Below are 13,515 nucleotides of genomic sequence, written 5' to 3'. Positions count from 1 at the left end.
TCAACTGCAAAACCTTTTCTTTCCTCTACACCAGGATCTAGGTAAGTTCTTACACGTCACTGTCTGTTCTCTCTCCATGGCCATGCCGTTGTGTGCTTGTGCTCTGCAGTCCAGCAATTCCTTCTCACATCTCAGGCCACTGCAGACTGCACATCCGTGGTGTGCTGGACAGTGGGAGGAGCAGTTCAAAGATGACTCTTTAAAATAATTTGTTCCAGAACAAAAGACAGTCCTGTGATTGAAAGTTTTTTGATTTCATGCAATCTGTCACAGCGCCCACTGGCACAGCTGCTCAGTGGGTGGAAAACACGGACTGCAAAGCTTGAGATCAGCCACGTAAAGACGAGGCAGAGCCTCAGATCATTAAGCAATTGTTTTAAGGACGAAAAGAATCAAAAATAGTCTGGCTTTAGCCTACAGCAGCCCAGTTTGAATTCAAAGTTCCTCACACATCACCTCTATGCCTCAATAAATCTAAAGTCACTGTCTTACATGTACCAAGCAGTTTCTTTTCCATCCTCCCATCTCTGGATGAGGAATAGCCTGCTTTAACTGCCTCCTTGCTGCAGTGCATCTCAGATACTGGGGCAGGTGACTTGCATGTGTGACCTTGGCAACCTCCCATATCATCATCATACATGTTACCGTGACAGTGCTCTCCAGCTCTCATGTCACTGCTCTTTTCCCACTGCCAAAGGACCAGATGAACGAGGAGCTCCTCTTTAGGGAGAGAGCTTACATGCATCAGGTAAGGCCTAGGATCTAGTGCTGCTAGATATCTGAGCATACTACTTAGGAGGACTTTAGATGGAGACAAGTAGGAAGCAGAAGGAACTTGGTTTATTTAGCTTAAAGGCTGAAGGGGGATAAACATATCCCAGAGAAGGGAAGGAACTATTGTAGTTAATGACCAATACTGGCAGAAGAAAAACTGGGTTCATAAAATCGGGCTTGAAATTGCAAGAAGATTCCTAACAACTGGGTTCTGCTTTTAATATGGAGGTTGAGAAGTTTCTTGTCCAGTCAGCCTGTGGTAGGTGGTTAGACTGAAGGATTCAGAAGATCACGTCCATACTGACGTAACCGCAGAGGACAATGTATGAATTTGGACCTGGAAGGGAATCTTTTGAAGTAACAAAAATACCATGAGAATAACGATTCTAAAAAAACCCCAAACAAAACACGAGCCTTTGAGGAGTCTTTAAACATTCTTTAATTTTGCAGTTTCAAGGCTGATGCACAAGCCGTTGTACAGATCAGAGAGAACCTATCATAGGATATGAAACCCAGCTGCATTAGCAGTTTATCCAAAAAATCTATGATGTGCAGTGTATTCTTGGTTTCGAGAGTTGGCATAAACTCATCAGCCTCAGTGAATAGCCAAGGCAGGGCAGAAATGGGGACTGAAGCAGAGGTGATGAGCTTGCCTCACACTGCAGAGCTGGGATCTGCTCTCCTACTGCCCTCCTTGATCATTAATGCTGAGCTACGTAAGCCCATGTATTCTTCCAGTCCATCTAATGGCAATTAGGATTAGTATCTTTAGATTAGGATTAGTATCTTTTGAGTTGGGGAAGACTCAAAAGATATATTCAGAAAAACAGAATTAAGTTCTGCTATTATATCCACCATCATCCAGCGCAGCATGAGCTATAGAAACTGATGCCATACAGCTCTGTCATAGTGAAAAAACAGAAGTGGAAACGAATGGTCCCATGTTACCTCCTACTATGTGAATTGGTTTATCACTATCCAAAGGAATGAGCAATTAGATCTGTTTACAGTGGAAACAGCAGAAAAATAAATGCACCTACAACTGTCACCGAGAATAGTACTGGCAGAGCTGAAACAGGCTTCCCATGCAGCAACACCATTGAAACAGCCTCAAAACCATCAAGATCCCACATGCTACCAACAGATCTGCACTTGAGCATCATGGTGCTTTTTATTTTAGCGTGGTTTGAACTTCCACTGAAGACCTGGGACTAACCCAGTAGGAATTCTTCTCTTTACCCACCCCACCAGAGACAGCAGCTTGCCTTACATCTCAAGGCAAAACAGCGGCAACAGAGCAAAGCCAAACACCCCACCCCATTGCCACCAGGATGACGGTTCCTCCTGCAATGCCATCACTCTTGGGAGAACATGTCAAGGAAACATTGCATGATTACACACTGAAACCCCCCAAACAACCCCCAAATCAAATCTCAGATGGCATTTCCCTTCTTGCTAGCGTGCCACCCAGAAGATACGTGCTTTTGCCATTAATTATAACAGAAATGTAGAGCCTAGGACCTGCAACCTGACAGCCACTGCTGCTCGGTAAAGACAAGTGATGGAGCAGATTACACAGTAGTGATTTTCTTGTCCTTGGTGGCCTGTTTGATAGCAGCTTGCTCACAGATGATCTCCTTCAGCCGCTGAAGCCTCATGTTCTGCGTGGTTTGGTCTCCGACACCAGTCTGGCTGCGGTGCAGTAAGTTCAGGGCATAGATGTATTCCAGCTCTGTGTACTTCACCCCTTGATCCACCACAAGGTTTAAGAGCTCGTCTGCGGTGTTGTAGAGCATCTCATAATACTGCCTGAAAAGCAACCAAACAAAAAAACACTCTGGTGAGTACGAGTGCTTGAGGCTCCAGCCCTTCATTTCTGTACAGTATTATCAACTATTACTTTTTATTCAGCAGTGCCATGAGCCAAGAACACTGTGTCAGGTGCTGTACAAAGAGAGCGTGAAGATATGGTACACTCCCCCTGCTCCCCCCACTCCTCCACACTCAGCTAAAACACAGACTACAGGGAACTGAGGGATCCTCTTCCCTCGTAGCTAGTGTCAGTCAAAACATTACTGCTTGGTAACCAGCATGTAGATGGCAGTATATGGACACAGATATATAGATTTGGTGATGTGCAGTTGTTTATCTAGTCATTCAGCCTGTAAGGACAGGAACCTTCAGGAAAGCAAAGCAGTCAAAGGGTTAAGGGGAGCAGAGTTTTGTCCTTAACAAATTCCTCTTGCAGAGAGATGCTAACACAGAGCATGGAAGAGCTCCAAGCCCGAAACCCCAGAGACAGCCAACGCTACTGAAACACATGCTGTCTGAGAGAAAAATATGAAATAATGTAAAATAAAATTTAAGCCAGGAGCCTAAGTGCCTCTTTTAATAAGTAAAAGATCATCTGAGGTGACGGCATAATAAAGAGGCTGCAGAGCAGGCTGGTTTAAATTAATGTTAGGTGGCATGAGTGAACGAATGGATTTCCAAGGAAGGGGATTTAAATGATGACTTACTACAAGGGTAGACGTGCTATTGGGCCAGGGAAGCAGCGGGGCAATTCTGAGAGCTGGTTTCTTCACCCTGGCTCCACACACCAGGTAGAAGAGGTAAAGTTAGTGATAGCTGCTGAGGTCCTTTGAGATTTTTTTTCCCCCTCCCTTCTTCACAGTACTTGATTCGGTTTGAAACCAAAGGGGAAGAGCAGGATGACTCTTGGAAAAGGACCGCAGAGGGGTCAGGCAGCAGAAGGGGAATCCGGACTCCGGTGCCCTTTATACAGTGCTTTTGTGGGTTCTTGGCGAGGTCTTTACAATTCATGCAGCCGCGCTCTGTGCCTCAGTTTCCCCATCTGTACCGAGAAGGAAGATACGGTATCGGGGTCTCTGGTTTGGAGAGCACCAAGACAGTGTCCTGTCTAGAGGGAGCTGTGAAAACGTGATGTTTTACAAAGCTCCTTTAGGCAGAGGGGTTCCCAGGGCTGGGCAGACCCTTCACGGTTGGGGATAAGGGGAAGGTTCTTGCATCCTGCTCCACTGCAGCATGTAAGCAGCGAAGCTTGGCTGTGGGTTTAGGTCTGTTTGGGGGAATCAACAGAAGTGTTAGGATGGAAAGTACCCCTTTTTCTAGAGGAACTAATTAGCTTTCTAACGTCACACAGATGTTACAGAACCTTATAAAGAAACAGGGTGTGAACAGCTCAGGCGAGGAGAAATGAAAAGATCCCTATCTGCATGCATCGCATGGCAGCAAGGGCTTGTTTCAACCAAGTATGGTAACTTCCAAAACTTCCTTAGCTGCAGAGCAAGGCAGGGCAGAGATGGGCCGGAGCAGCTGAAGAGGAGTCCCTGCATCACTCCCACAGGCTCCTCTAAGAGGACAAGGACAGACCGAAATCTAATCCTTAGGTCTTGGTGGAATAAATTATTTAAAATGCATGAGCAGGGGCTCCTCAAAAAGTTATAACCTCCCTCCCTGTCTCTGAATGTATTAAAATAGCAATCAGGGCAAACAGGGGAAAGCTGCATATTAAATTCCTCTTGTTCTTTAGCCTGCAGGCTCTCAGGTCTGGCTTAACTGTGCCTTTCCATAGCATCCAGCACGCCAGTAAACTGCAAATCACTGCAGCAATGACCATAACCAGCTGTGGCAAAACCACACGTTTGGAGTGGCTCAAGTCTCACGTGCCAGCTTGGCCAGGCTACTGTGCTTCAGAGGTCTGTGTCCTTCAAGGCAACACCTGATGCTGTGATCTGGGAACTTGCTCCTGTGGTTCAAAGCCTGCACCAACATAACTGCCGTCAGGGGCCAGGTAGAGGAACAAAATCATCAGTTCAGAGGACAAAGACTGACGAGATTTGGAGTGAGCAGTGAGGAAAGAAGGGAGTGTGCATACACAGGGGAAGATAGGCATAGAAGGCACAAGGAACAAATGAAAAACTGCTTCTGGGAACAAATGATAAGCTGAAAAACCAAATAAGCTGTTAGGATCCACGCATTTGAGATGCAGACCGTGAAACTCCTGTAGCTGAAGGGCTGGAGGACCAGATCACCAGCTAAGCTTCACGACCGTCGTAGACAGCCCTAGGGGAGTTTGAGATGGGTCTCTGGTACAAGGACACACCGGTCCCCTCAGAAGCGGGGGCCAAATGGGGCAGGCAGCTGTCTCAGTGAGAACATTTCCCTTGGCGAAGAAAAGAAACCCACTCAAGCTGCCTGAAAACAAGCCTGCTAATGGCTGTTCAATAGCACTTTTGATCTGAGGGAACCCCCAAATCCCCTGACTTGCTACCTGGTTAGAAGAGGATTCAAGATTGTTTGTACAGCTCAATAGGCAGGTAGGTAGATAGGGATGAGGAGACCTTACACCACCCTGCTATTTGCAGAAGGCATTCGGGTAATCTCTACAAGCACTGCAGCTAGAAGCTCGCTATCAGCTTTGGGCAACACCGAGTCGCCCTGCTTCACCTACTGATTTCAGGTGCTGCATCTGTGACGGGAACCCAACGGCATGATTCATGGACAAGCTCTTTGTCCCCTAGAAGCTACTGTGCCAACACGTGACGTTACATGATTTACTGCTGTACTCCCCTCGGAGTTTACAACTCCTGCTCATTTAGGCTGCGGTGCTGATGGTGCTGAACGAGGCCAGTGTTTCACACAGGGACTGAAAACACATAACGTAGCTCAGATGAGAAGCATTTTGCAAGGCTGATCTGGTCCCCTGGAAAGCCACGGCACTGAATCTTTTTTATAAAAAGTGATGTTTTGAAAAAAACATCACTAGGAGAAGCTGTGAAACTTTGGGAGCATAGTTCTCAGCAGTGGATTCAGGCAGTGGGACGCTGGACTCATCTCCAGTCACCGGAACAGATTTATCAGTGCAATTGCTAACGATGCTAACACTGCAATCCCGGCAGACTGGCAAAACCCCGGCACTCTCCTGAGACACACACGGAGAACTCCCCGCAAAGCTCTCAAACAGAAAAACACGGCTTAGCTCAGGAGCACATCACAGCAAAGGCCTGTGCATCTAAACTACTTTCTGCCACGCTGATGGATATGTTTTTCTTTTCATCTTGGCTCTTCTTGCAGGTAGGCACATAAGAAACAAAAACAGCAGGTCTCATGCGGTTCCAGAAGCAGCAAGGCAGTGGCAGGCAACAGGCACAGCACAGACTCAGACTCGTCCTCTTCGATAACCCTGGCACTACTCTAATCTCTCTCCCAGCCATACAACAGAGGCTTTTCTTCAGTTAGCGCAGTTAAGGGAACGTCTAGTCAAAGGCAGGGATTGATAAAGTCCTGTGGTTCAGTGGTCTAAAGATGGGTCTCCCGAGTTTTAATTTCAGCTTCCCTCTTGGGCCATAATTAAGCCCTGTAACCTTTATGCTTGAACTTGGCATAGTTAATAGTTGTATCCGGGATGCTGCAGAAACTGAGAGCCCAAATTTGAATGGCAGCTACCTACCAGTGGGCTCTGTAGCATCATTCTGGCACCTTGATGTGTGGCTCCTTCGCTGAACCCCAGAGCTTCCAGAAGCTGCTGTTAGCCTCAATGATTTAGAAGATCAGAGCACTTATAAAGATGCTTCAGAGCACAGTCAGAAATCTAATATTAGGTTAATTTGAGAATATTGGCAACAGCTCTAATACAGTTATACACACAATGTGGAGAAAAAAACAGTAAAGTTGCCAAGGCAAACACTTAGATTTAGGAAACATTGCTTACCTTTAGAGAATTTATGCTGAGCTGATGTGAAAGGAGATTTTTAGCTTGGCCAAAAGCCAAAAACCTTTTGGCCAGATTTTCAACAGGATGGCAAAGGGCATGTCTTGGACAGGGCAATCTCCCTCTGAGAGAGGGCAAGTCTCTGCTCCAAGGCATGGGACTCTTGACCTTCTCAAGGTGACAGATCATGTTAACACAAGAAAGAGCAAGAATACATCCCTCCTACTTCCATCTTCCCACAATCACATTCTCAGAAATGCATGATCTGTTGTACCTGAAATGTTCCTAATTATTTCCCCTTGAGGCAGATATTAAACTCAGAAAATTTCAAACATCAGCAAAATTAAACAGTGGGTATTGGGTAGAAGACCCGCAACCTGAGGTTGTAGCTGTGCTACCTGTTTTGCCTATAATGTGACAAAACAGTTTCCAGTTCCTCCAAGATAAGTGTCCTTTAGAAAGCTTTCCAGAACGTTTCCACCCCTGCCCAGGCTCCATACTTTGATTCTCCCTTGTCTTTACTTCCTGTCCTTACAGCTGCCTTCCTTTTTAGCCTGTCCCAAATCCTGGATTACTGCAGAAGAATAAACACAGGATTCACCTGTCACTCTGCTCAAGATCAGATTATTTTTTAATTAAAAATTTCCTACAAAATAAAAAAAAGGAGAATGAACGAGACCATGAGCAAGCGAGAGGTATGCATTTTTAATTGAGTACAATTAAAAACCTGCTGCTTTGGCATGGCATTGCCTTTGGCCAAACTCTATTTGCATGAGTGATTATTCACTCCATTGCGAAGTCTGCTCAACTTTGCCTCCCTTGTCTTTGAAAGCATTAATAAATATTGATCAGACGCACTCCTGTTTGCCTTTGCCCAAGTAGTTCTGATGGACTCATCTTCTGATGTTATCAAATAATGAAATATGAAAGAGCGAGTGGGATGAGCCTCTTGTTCTGTGATTTTTTATTTAGGCTCTTCATTTTACTTTCAGAAGTGTATTTGTCCCTGCCATTATAAATGCTCTTTTGATTATCAAGAGGAGGCTGAGAAAAGCAAGTTGGGAAGGGGTGGGGGAAATTAATGGACAACAGGTGAGGGAGATCTCTCTTCAGTGAAATGCTGGCAAACTGCTTTGGTTTCTAATCTTGAGATTTAAAACCAGGGAGAAGAATCAATATTTATCAAAAGTTGATTCTATCATCTGACAAACAGGTTAATAAATAATAATAGATGATTAGCGTACCTAACCAAAAAACAAAGCTTGCTTCCCAGCCCTTCAGTCTGCTTCCACATGAGCACAGCTAAGCACATGTAACCTGATTAATCCTAAACAGACCGTCAGCATTTCCTGAGTAGTAAGATCCACCCAGCTCTCAGCAGTGAGACATTTGGGATAAGAAGAGAACGGATCAAAGCTGATCACACAAATCTTTGCTCACCTGAGAATGAAGTCAAGAAAGCTGCTGATGGGAACACAGTGGTTTGGGTGACTCAGCTCATCGGGGAAGTACTCGTGTTGTTGGTGCTTGTGTGCTTACCTGCACAGTTTTTATTTATTTGTATTACGTGGAAAAGTGTAGATGGGGCTTGTTGAGTTGATCCAATATGGCAGATCTTATACACGTAAATGTGACGCAAGTTCTTACACAGCCCCTCTCCTGCTTTCCTATGGAAATACCAGCAACTGCTGTTTTACAAGAGGAAGGAAACATTAATCTGACTCTGAGCCTTTGGCTCTAGGATTGTAAAAGCCTGGACAAACCCTCCATTTACATTCAATTTCAGGGCTGATGGCCCTATTTTGGGAAAGTGAGGAGTAAAGGACTGACTTAGGCATGCAAAGATGAAGAGAAGATGATGCCATAAGGGAAATCCTCATTTTATGGTTAATACAGGATGCTAAACCAGTTTTGATTGCTGGTATGACAAAGATTTACTCTTTTTTTTTTTAAATACACCGCTATAATGCTCGTTCATGGGATTAGTCCTTCTCTCACATCCTGGCAGTCAACCAACCTAGACAACTATGACCTGTTCCTCTGACTAAGGGCAATGGGATTGGGTCCAAAGTTTCTGAACTGTCCCTTGAATTCTTAGGGCAGGCTCCTGAGGACAAAAAACATGCCTTGGAGCAAATGATGCCCAATCCAAAGCCCAAAGACAACTGAACTCTTTCTGCTGACTTGAGCAGACTGTAACTGGCCCATGAAGTTCTGCGTTCATATGAAGAACATCTTTGTACTAAGAGCAAATTCGGGAGGATAAATATCAGAGGTCGAAATGGTTCCAGGTCAAAGAAAACGTCCCCACTGGCAAATCAAAACAGAAGAAGCCAACTAACACATAAAACTGTTTTTCAATAATGGCAGTTTCAAAACAAAATAGCAAGTTGCCAGCAATGAACCCATTTCAACAAGGATGCTTTTTCAGTGCATAATATCAAAAAAATATGGTCTCTTAAATTCTATCCTTGGAGAAAGAGGAAAAAAATAAAGGGGCTTTCTCACTTAGAAAAAACCTCTGAAAAGGCAATCAGGATGAGAGAAGCTCCTCTGAGGGCTATTAATACCATTCTCCATTTAAATGCTAATGCTAACCTATAACCCAGGGCCTGCACACAAGAAAGTTTTTCAAAAGATGGCCAGGTGAATTCAAAATTAAATTCTGATTTCCCTGAGAATGATTTGATCTCTTCTTAAGAGAAGGACCTTCCAATGAATACTGTGATGTTTCAGAGCAAGGGATCTCACTTTAATTATTCATACATTATATAGAGGGATGCCTGTAACGATGCGAAGACAGAAGCATAGATTCACATGGCAAGAACTCAGATCTGGGTGCTGACTTATCCAAGGGAATAAAAGAAAGTATCGCTTGCCTTATCTCCCTCCCTTTTTGGAGATTAGGGAGCCATTTTTACAGCACCCAAAAATCTCTTAGGTACTCCAATGAGAAATAAAAAGATTAAGCATGAAGCACTTTTAGAAGCTAAATCTAGGCAAAAAAATCCCACAAGACAGAGGAATGAACAGGCAGATGAAGAGGAAAAGAGACCAGAGCTGCAGTTATAAAGTCACTCAATTTTGATACATGCACGCCTTGGTGGAAACATTACGTTTAAATATGCGGAGAAGGTGAGTGAGTGCAAACAGGGTAGATAGGAGAAGAAAGGAGCAATCTTCAATTCATGTAATACAGACAAAGTAGATTTTCAGGACTATTCTGTCTGTGGAGCATGAGGGGCCACGGTGGGGAAGGGAACGAGAAGAGGACAGCGTTGAGCCTGGGCACGGGAGATGGGGCAGGAGAGAGTCTTAGGATGTACGATTTTGCAAAGCAAGTTTTCAAAACTTGAAATACCAAGCAAAGGAAAATTCACAGAAACCAACAATTACCGTAATTTCTACACCTCATAAAGACTGCAATGATGTTTGCATACATTTGTCAGTGATCAGCATTTTAAAGCAAGCAAGAGTCTACAGATACGAACGCTGGTTCTTCTCTCTTGGCAGCTAGCGATAACAATATAGAAACTTGGGATGGAAAGTACCTCCTGTATCGTATATTCAGTCAATAACCACTGCCCTTAAACTGTGTTCTTCAAGTCCTGCACGCAATTACAGCATTAAAACATACCAGAGAATATCACTACCCTCAGGAGACTATTCCACTGGGGAACATAAATCCTGATCATCATTTTTTCGATTTCTTTGTTGATTTTTAATTAACCTGGACCAGTTCTGGGGACAACAACAGTGACGTTCGTTCTCTGCCTCCAGAAGTGCCTCAAAGTGCTTTGGGGGAATTCACACCGGTTTAGATGTCTACATTACAGATGTTATTGCTGTGCTAGCCAACCTCAGCTCCTTTAACAACGCACTGCACCGCGTGGCCCAATTCAGCGCAGGAAACGCGGACGACTGTGAGCTGCGTTCCTACAGGACAAGAGTGTCAAGAACATAAAAAGCATGCAGTTAAGAAGCGAAAATATGCAAACATCCGAGATGTGAAATGGCTCGCTAAAGACAATAAAATGCAAAAGGAAGAAATAAAAGTGAATTTACAGTATAATGATACTTGGCACTCCTGCGGTACCGCTGCAAATCACAGCCTTTAATAAACACACGAATCAAGGCTGTGATGTGAGGAGAGCATGAGCTTTTCTTTTGCAGCCAGAAGAACTGAGACACAAACTAAGTAATTTGCCCAAGGTGATGGGAAGTCCTGGCGCCTTGGTCAGTCCTTTACCCTCTTTTGGGTCACTGACTCCAGAGCACAGAACTCTGAACAGGGCACAGAGGCAGGCAGGAAATCTAGGTTTATTTATTTAAGAAGGTAAAAAGTAAGCCCTGCTAACTAAAGACATCCAAATTATAAAAAACAATTATTTGTCTTATAAAACATGCAGGCATTGACTGAATCTCTGAGTACAAAACACCACAGACAAATCAGCTCACTTACATGTTGGCCTCTATACAGATTTAGCAGCTTCATTTTAATGGCTATTTTTGGAAAGAAAAAAAAAACAAAACACCTTTGGGTGCAGCTCTTCCCGTATCACTGAAGCTCTTGGTTTCCTCGCTACTCCTACTCTATATGTAAAACGCAGATGATAAAACATCAGTAAAACCCTGAGATAATTAGTGAAGGAAAAGGTAAGATAAGTGCAGAACATAACTGTAGATTTCCTAAAAACCTCTATTTTACCCTCTCCTCCTTTTCACCCTGACGCCTGCTCAGCCCTGTCCTCCCTATTTTTTAATTTTTTTTTAATACTTCTTTCTTATTTCCCTTTGCCTTCTTCCCGTGGTTCATCACTCGTGACTTGGATAATTTTGCCCGGCTGGGAACACATGACAAACGGGGATCTCTGTGCATCAGACGGTGTCATCGCGGAGGGGAACGCCGCTCTTCACATCTCGTTTAAAAAACCATCCCACAAACGACTGCAGCCACCCTCGGACTGTGCAACGATACACAGTAATTACATGGCTTTTCAAAGGAAGGATAAATCCATTAATACCCATCAAATAATTTTTCAAAAACAATGTCTGAGACACTCCTTGTAGCTCCACGCTGGCTGACATAATGAAGGACAGAATTTCTTGTTCTCCAAATGGAACTTTATAGGGTATTAAATAAGCACCCTCAGCACTTATCTAAATCTTTAATTAGTTCTATAATATACTGATGATATCAAGGCTAATTAAATTTATACAGATAAAGAGCAATGAAATTCTAACCAAGTGAGCTGGAAAGTACATATTAAATAGTAAATTTAATGTTTCAAGCAGATAAGTACAATTTTATATAAAAAAATTAAATTCAATTTACATGTTGTATTAAAATTGATTTTGAGTGTGCAAATGATTGGAAAAAATCTTTTAAATATATCAGTAGAAGTGCTAATCCGTCCTGTTTAAATATCAGTTATTAATGCCAGCATTTGCAAATAAGCCACACACATTTGCATTTTTACTGCATATAGTAAAAAGGAAAAAATTATCTAAACCATATGCCAGCTTATAAAGAATATTAAACAATTTTTCCCCTTGCCTCATGCATAAATGAGAGGAGATGGGGAAATGAATGTAGCCCTAAAGAAGAGAGAGTCAGCAATTCGATGGAAAGCACTGCGAAGACTGCTCCAGTCAGCAAAAAATAATAGAATTTTAGCTACCCTTTAGGAACAATTACGGTGGCAAGAACCCAGCCTTATTTAGGATCAAGTGGTTTGGAACTGCATGCAGAAGCCCGACGCTGTAATCGGGGAGACGCGCAGTGGTGCACGTTCGCTGGTTTTTAATAAAACCAGACAGGACTGTTTGGTAGTTACTGACGGGTGAAGGACACATCCTATCGGAGCTGCTTGCTAATGGGCAGCCTAAGCACAACAGGCAGCAACACGTGAACTGCTGTAGGAAATGGTTAGGTCCATCAAGTCAGTGTCTACCTGTAGTAGAAGGTGGTCAGGACTTGACCCTTCAAAGGAGGTTTGCTAACTGGAGTCAGGCAAATCGCCAAAAATTTGCGAAACTCCCAGTTTACAGTTTGATTCTGGCCGTCTTGCATTCATTTGGTTTGAATACTGCAGTGGCCTCAGAAATTAGGAAAATGAGCCTTTTGTGGCCATGCTGACACCAAAACTGGTGTGTTATCAAAACAAGCAGAAAGCAATGCCTTGTCCCAATAATAGTGGAGGAACACAAGACCGGAAGGAGCCGTCTCGATTCTCAAAATCCAGTTTCCTAGGCAAACACGTCAGTATAACACTGTTAGTAACTTTATCAAACTCCCTCCTAAGACTAGTTCAACTTTTGGCTCCCATGACTCCTCCTGGAAAGTTATTTGAGAACCACAGTCTGCCAAACCTTTCCAGCTTTAACGCTCTTCTTCAAGCGTTCTCTGCGGGCCACTGGCCAAATGAGCATTTCATCGCACCTACTATGCCAGTTCACGATACTTCTGATGCTTAGAAACTTTCAGATTTGCTAGCTAGATGTATTTATGCAAGCTGATACTCATCTGCTCTTGTAGCAATAATTCTAGTTTACCTGAGATATTGTTTTAGTAGGCTAAGCAAAAAGGTCACTTTTAATGGCTCCTTTTGAACTATCCTGTTCCTGATAGGAAGAACATTCACCTAAGCCAGAGCAAGCACCGAAGCTGCTGTGTGCAATACAGCTGTGGCTCTTCTGGCCATTCTTGGTGAAATTTTAGCTCCAATCATCTCAACTTTTTGAGCCAACAGATCTGCACTGTATCTTCTGCAAAACAGCACAACCCCCTGGCACTTGTAATCAAAGCATTATCAAGGCAACCTCAGTGACATACTGTGCAGTGTGGTTCAATCGACCAGCTTCAGGCCACTTACAATGGCCTCACAGATCACAGGACAAGACCCACAGCCCTAGATGTGGTTTCTACCTCCATCCTCCACAGCATGAAAACGCAAGGCCTGGTATCTTACTGATGAAGTATCTAGGAGCTGCAGTCCTTTGCTCAC

The 13,515-nt window shown here is 43.7% G+C and overlaps 1 protein-coding gene across 1 annotated transcript in view; it reads right to left on the bottom strand.

The window, feature by feature from the left end:
* Nucleotides 1-1,189: 1,189 nt before the first annotated feature.
* EXOC4 (exocyst complex component 4) overlaps nt 1,190-13,515 on the bottom strand; it is a 390,836-nt gene continuing 378,510 nt past the window's right edge. Inside the window, exon 18 of the mRNA XM_013946956.2 lies at nt 1,190-2,583. Within this exon, the coding sequence (XP_013802410.1) occupies nt 2,346-2,583 (238 nt within the window). The 3' untranslated portion in view covers nt 1,190-2,345. The remainder of the gene's footprint in view (nt 2,584-13,515) is intronic.

Source organism: Apteryx mantelli, chromosome 1 (assembly GCF_036417845.1).
Source record: "Apteryx mantelli isolate bAptMan1 chromosome 1, bAptMan1.hap1, whole genome shotgun sequence".
Lineage (NCBI taxonomy): Eukaryota > Metazoa > Chordata > Aves > Apterygiformes > Apterygidae > Apteryx > Apteryx mantelli.
Note: the sequence above shows the minus strand (reverse complement) of the source record. Positions and strands in the feature narration are given on the sequence as shown.